This window comes from Apteryx rowi, unplaced genomic scaffold, assembly GCF_003343035.1.
Source record: "Apteryx rowi isolate R43461 unplaced genomic scaffold, aptRow1 scaffold_701, whole genome shotgun sequence".
Classification (NCBI taxonomy): domain Eukaryota; kingdom Metazoa; phylum Chordata; class Aves; order Apterygiformes; family Apterygidae; genus Apteryx; species Apteryx rowi.
Window position 1 is genome coordinate 23576 of NW_020450985.1, and position 4645 is coordinate 28220.

Here is a 4645-nt window from a genome sequence, read left to right on the forward strand (position 1 = left end):
GGGACACCGGGGTGACAGCTCCGGGGTGCATGGAGGGAGCACGGCACCGGGGACACCGGGGTGACAGGTCTAGGTTGCACTGAGGGAGCACGGCACTGGGGACAGCAGGGTGACAGGTCCGGGGTGCACTGGGAGCCACTGCACCAGGGACAGCAGGGTGCCAGGTCCGGGGTGCATTGGGGGAGCACGGCACTGGGGACACCAAGGTGCCGGGTCCAGGATGTGCCAGGAGGGCACGGCGCTGGGGTGTCAGGTCCGGGATGCACGGGGGGAGCATGGCACCGGGAACACCAGGGTGCCAGGTCCGGGGTGCGTCAGGGGAGCACAGCACYGGGGACAGTGAGGTGACAAGTCCGGGACGTGCCGGGGGGCACAGCACCGGGGACAGCAGGGTGCCAGGTGTGGGGTGCACCGGGGGGCATGGTGCAGAGGGCGCACAGCACCAGGGGTGCGCGGTCYGGGGCACGCTGGCTGCAGGCGTTGCGGAGGGCGGTGTCGAAGGGGGCACCGGGCCCCCCCCCCCCTGGATGGCAGCGGTGCCCAGCGCCCGCTCAGCCCCGGTCCTGTCTCACAGCCCGAGCAGGATGCCCTGGGCCCCRGCTCGCCCAAGTTTGGGGAGGAGGAGGAGAAGGACCTGAACAAGGCTCTGGGCGTGGAGCGCTTCGAGGAGATCCTGTGCGACTCCTACCCGCGCAACGTGGAGGAGGCTGGCCGCAGCTACAGCGAGGAGGACTTTGAGTGTGAGTGGGGTCCGGGGCGCCAGGGCCGCGGGGCACCACCGCCGGCAGGGCTGGCTGCCGGCACCGGGCAGCGTCCCGGGGACGGGCGGCGCCAGGCCAACGCCCGGCCGCGTCCCCTCCAGATCACCGCCAGTCGTCCCACCACATCCACCACCCGCTCTCCACCCACCTGCCCCCCGACATCCGCCGGAAGAAGGGGGTACAGAAGAAGGGCAAGAAGAAGCGCCGCCGGGCGTCCGCCCCCGGCGAGACCCCCACCATCGAGGAGGCTGAAGAGGATGAGGACGAGGCGTGTGACACCGAGACGGAGCGGTCGGCCGAGGAGCTCCTGCAGGGCAGCCCCGCGGAGGCGGTGCAGGTGCGGCCGGGTCTGGGCGCTCGCTGCGTGCGTGCGGAGGGGCAGAGCCAGGCTGGTGCTCCGAGACGCTGGGTTTGCACGGGCGAGCGCTGGGCGGGTCGGAGAGGAGCCRGAGCTGGTGGCGTCCGTGGGGCTGGCGGGCAGGGAGGTGCGCGGGCTCCGCGGTGCTGGGTTTCTTCATGCCCCTTGTCTCAGTTCTTCCTGCAGGAGGATGAGGTCCCCGACCGGCGGCCGGAGGAGTCGGCAGCCCCCGCGGCGGCGCCGGGCTCCCCCGGGGTGTCCTGCGGGTCCGCGTCCCCCAAGGAGGCCAAGGGAGCCAGGTGAGGCAGGGCAGGGGCTGGCCGGCGCGGCCGCGGGCTCGCTCTGAGCCCGGACGGGGCTCGGGCGGGAGCTCGGCTGGGGCTCTCCGGGGACGGAGACGGTGGGACTGCCCCACGGTGGGGCTGCACGGGGGGACACAGCCCTGAGGCGGGTGTCCGTGTTGCAGCCCCGACATCGAGGAGGGGCGTCCCGCGGAGGGGCCGGCCACCGACGAGACCGGCTCCCCCGGGCGCCTGGCTCCCAAGTCGCAGCCGGGGCACCGCAGCTACAACCTGCACGAGAGGCGGCGGATCGGCAGCATGACGGGCGCGGAGCAGGCGCAGTACCAGAAGATGCCCACGGACGAGTCGGAGGCCCAGATGCTCGCCTCGGCTGACCTGGACTACATGAAGAGTGAGTGCGTCTCGCCCGGCCCCGGGGAGCGCGGGCGCTGGCGCTGGGCCCAGGGACGCCGCAGCCTGGGAGCTGGCGCTGGAGCCGCGCCGGCAGCGCTGCCCGTCTCTGCAAGGCACAAGGGCCAGCAGCGCGCGGGGCCCACGGAGCAGCGGGTCAGTGGCCCTCCGGGGCTGCAGCCGGGCCCTGGCTCTCCGGCCCGCTCGGCGCTGCGTCCAGGCAGGCAGGAATGGGCCAGGCCGGCATCYGGCTGTGGCCGGCCGCCAGGCGCTGCTGCCTGGGGCGGYGATGATGCCTCCCCTGAGTGCTCTYCRGCCTCTGCTAAYTTGCAGCTCGGGGATTTCCTGAGCCAGGGGCGGCGCTTTTGCGTGCAACAGCTCCCTACAGACGTCTCTGCCCTGAACGCGTCTCCCCTTGAGCCCGCGTAAATGCTAGGCATCCGCAACGCGCTTGGGCCAGAGGGTTCACAGGTGACCACGCGTGGTGTGGAGATCCACCTGCTTTTGTCTGCTCTGGGCCTGGCTCCCGCTCGCGTGGCCATCGGTCCCAGTGCTGGTGCTGGCGAAGCGGCGAGCAGGCGATGCCCTCCACCGCTGCGGGCCTCGCGAGCTGGCGGACCCCTGTCGGGTCCCCCCACCCTGCCGCTCGGGGAGCTCCAGGCCCATGATGGTCTTTGTCCTCCTCCAGCTCTGCTCTGTCTGCTCGGAGCGTCCCCCTGGGGATTCGCAGCTGGTTGCCATCAGGAAGGAGCTCCTGAGCTCTGCCAGATGCCAGGGCTCGGGGCATCCCCAGCGCCACGGCTCGGCGTGCAGGGCAGCCACCGCGCCGGCCGCGACCTCTGCCCGCCGCCCAGCCGTCGCCGTCAGCGTCCTCCCCTCTCTCTCCGGCAGGTCACCGCTTTGAGGACGTGCCTGGAGTGCGCCGGCACCTGGTGCGGAAGAGCGCCAAGGCCCAAGTGGTGCACGTCAGCAAGGACCACAAGGAGCCGAGCACGCGGCACAGGAAGCAGGACCGGCAGCCCCACGAGGTGCGGGGGCCCGCGCGCCCTGCGGGGACGGGCAGCGCGCTGGGGCATGGCACACGCGGAGCGGGACCTTTGGGCATGGGTGTCCCGGGGCCGCGTGCGGAGCCATCCATGGGGCCCTGGGCACGTGGGCATCGAGCTCAGTGTGGGGACCAGCCCCCACGGGGACCAGCTGGATGCGGCCATCTCGTCGGGTGCCCTGTGAAGGACGGGGCCGCCTGCACGYGGACCCCGTGGTCCTTTGTGGGGTCTCCCCGCTGCCCCCGCGCTCACCCCGCTGTGCCCGGCAGGTCTTCGTGGAGCTGAACGAGCTGGTGGTGGACAAGAACCAGGAGCTGCAGTGGAAGGAGACGGCTCGCTGGATCAAGTTTGAGGAGGACGTGGAGGAGGAGACGGACCGCTGGGGCAAGCCGCACGTGGCCTCGCTGTCCTTCCGCAGCCTCCTGGAGCTGCGCAAGACCCTGTCGCACGGTAGGGAGGCAGAGCCGGTGCCGCGAGGGCATGCCGCACGGTGCCGGGGCGCCGGGGCCGCAGCGACCCGGGGGCCCCGCTCGCCTCAGCCCCCTCTCCCTCGCCCCAGGGGCCGTGCTGCTCGACCTGGACCAGAAGACGCTGCCGGGGGTGGCTCACCAGGTGGTGGAGCAGATGGTCATCACGGACCAGATCCGGGCGGAGGACCGCGCCAACGTGCTGCGGGCGCTGCTGCTCAAGCACAGGTGAGCTGCGCTCGCAGGGGCAGCGACCTGTGTCCCCCTCCACGGCCGCGGGGACGGTAGTGTCCCAGGGCCCCTCGGTGTCCAGCACGCCGGCTGGGCTGCCCGTGCCGGGTCCCGGCTGCGGTCGCTCTCCCAGGAGGCGGCTGGGTGCAGGGACGCGGAGCTGTTGGGCCACCGCGGACAGTTCTCGGGGTTTGTCCCGCAGCCACCCGAGCGACGAGAAGGACTTCTTCCCGCGCAACATCTCGGCCGGCAGCCTGGGCTCGCTGCTCGTGCACCACCACAGCACCAACCACGTGGGCGAGGGCAGCGAGCCGGCCGTCACCGAGCCCCTCATCGCCGGCCACGCCGTGGAGCACGACACGCGGATTGACGTGGAGCGAGAGGTGAGCGGCGTCCCCTGCGTTCCCACCTGAGGCCTCCCCCCATCCCGCTCCCGTGCCCTCCTCCCCTTCCTGCCACCGCTCCCGGTCCTTGGCGTGTGCTGCAGCCCCGCAGCTTCGCCACGCGCTGTCACTGCGCCACTCTGTCCCCACAGAGGGAGGTTGTGACCCCCACACCCCCCGCCGGCATCACTCGCTCCAAGTCCAAGCACGAGCTGAAGCTGCTGGAGAAGATCCCGGACAATGCAGAGGCCACGGTGGTGCTTGTGGGTACGGAGGGGGCGGCGTGGGGCTGGTGCGGGCACCCGCAGTGACCCACTGCAGCCGCGCTGACCCGCTCGCGGTGACCCGCTGCGCCCCGCAGGCTGCGTGGAGTTCCTGGACCAGCCCACCATGGCCTTCGTGCGGCTGCAGGAGGCCGTGGAGCTGGACGCGGTGCTGGAGGTGCCCGTCCCCGTGCGGTTCCTCTTCGTGCTCCTGGGGCCCAGCAGCACCCACATGGACTACCACGAGATCGGGCGCTCCATCTCCACCCTCATGTCCGACAAGGTGAGCGGCGCGTCCCAGACCCTGACGGAGCCACGTCCCACGGGGAAGTGTCCCAGCTGCGTCCCCTGCCTGGGCTGAGGCCCCATGGCCAGCCCTGGGGGGGCAGTGGGTCCCCGTGGAGCCGTGTCTCAGCTGTGTCTTCGACCAGGTTGTGTCCCCAC

General features: G+C 72.1%; 1 protein-coding gene across 2 annotated transcripts in view; it reads left to right on the top strand.

The window, feature by feature from the left end:
* The window catches only part of SLC4A2 (solute carrier family 4 member 2), a 23101-nt gene that overhangs the window by 13693 nt on the left and 4763 nt on the right, over positions 1 to 4645 (top strand). Inside the window, exons 3-12 of one of the 2 annotated variants that reach the window (XM_026087116.1) lie at positions 575 to 740; positions 863 to 1098; positions 1294 to 1418; positions 1586 to 1812; positions 2703 to 2839; positions 3127 to 3307; positions 3417 to 3552; positions 3758 to 3938; positions 4091 to 4205; positions 4300 to 4484. In XM_026087116.1, the coding sequence (XP_025942901.1) occupies positions 575 to 740; positions 863 to 1098; positions 1294 to 1418; positions 1586 to 1812; positions 2703 to 2839; positions 3127 to 3307; positions 3417 to 3552; positions 3758 to 3938; positions 4091 to 4205; positions 4300 to 4484 (1689 nt within the window). The remainder of the gene's footprint in view (positions 1 to 574; positions 741 to 862; positions 1099 to 1293; positions 1419 to 1585; positions 1813 to 2702; positions 2840 to 3126; positions 3308 to 3416; positions 3553 to 3757; positions 3939 to 4090; positions 4206 to 4299; positions 4485 to 4645) is intronic. The other variant, XM_026087117.1, reaches the window with a different exon arrangement.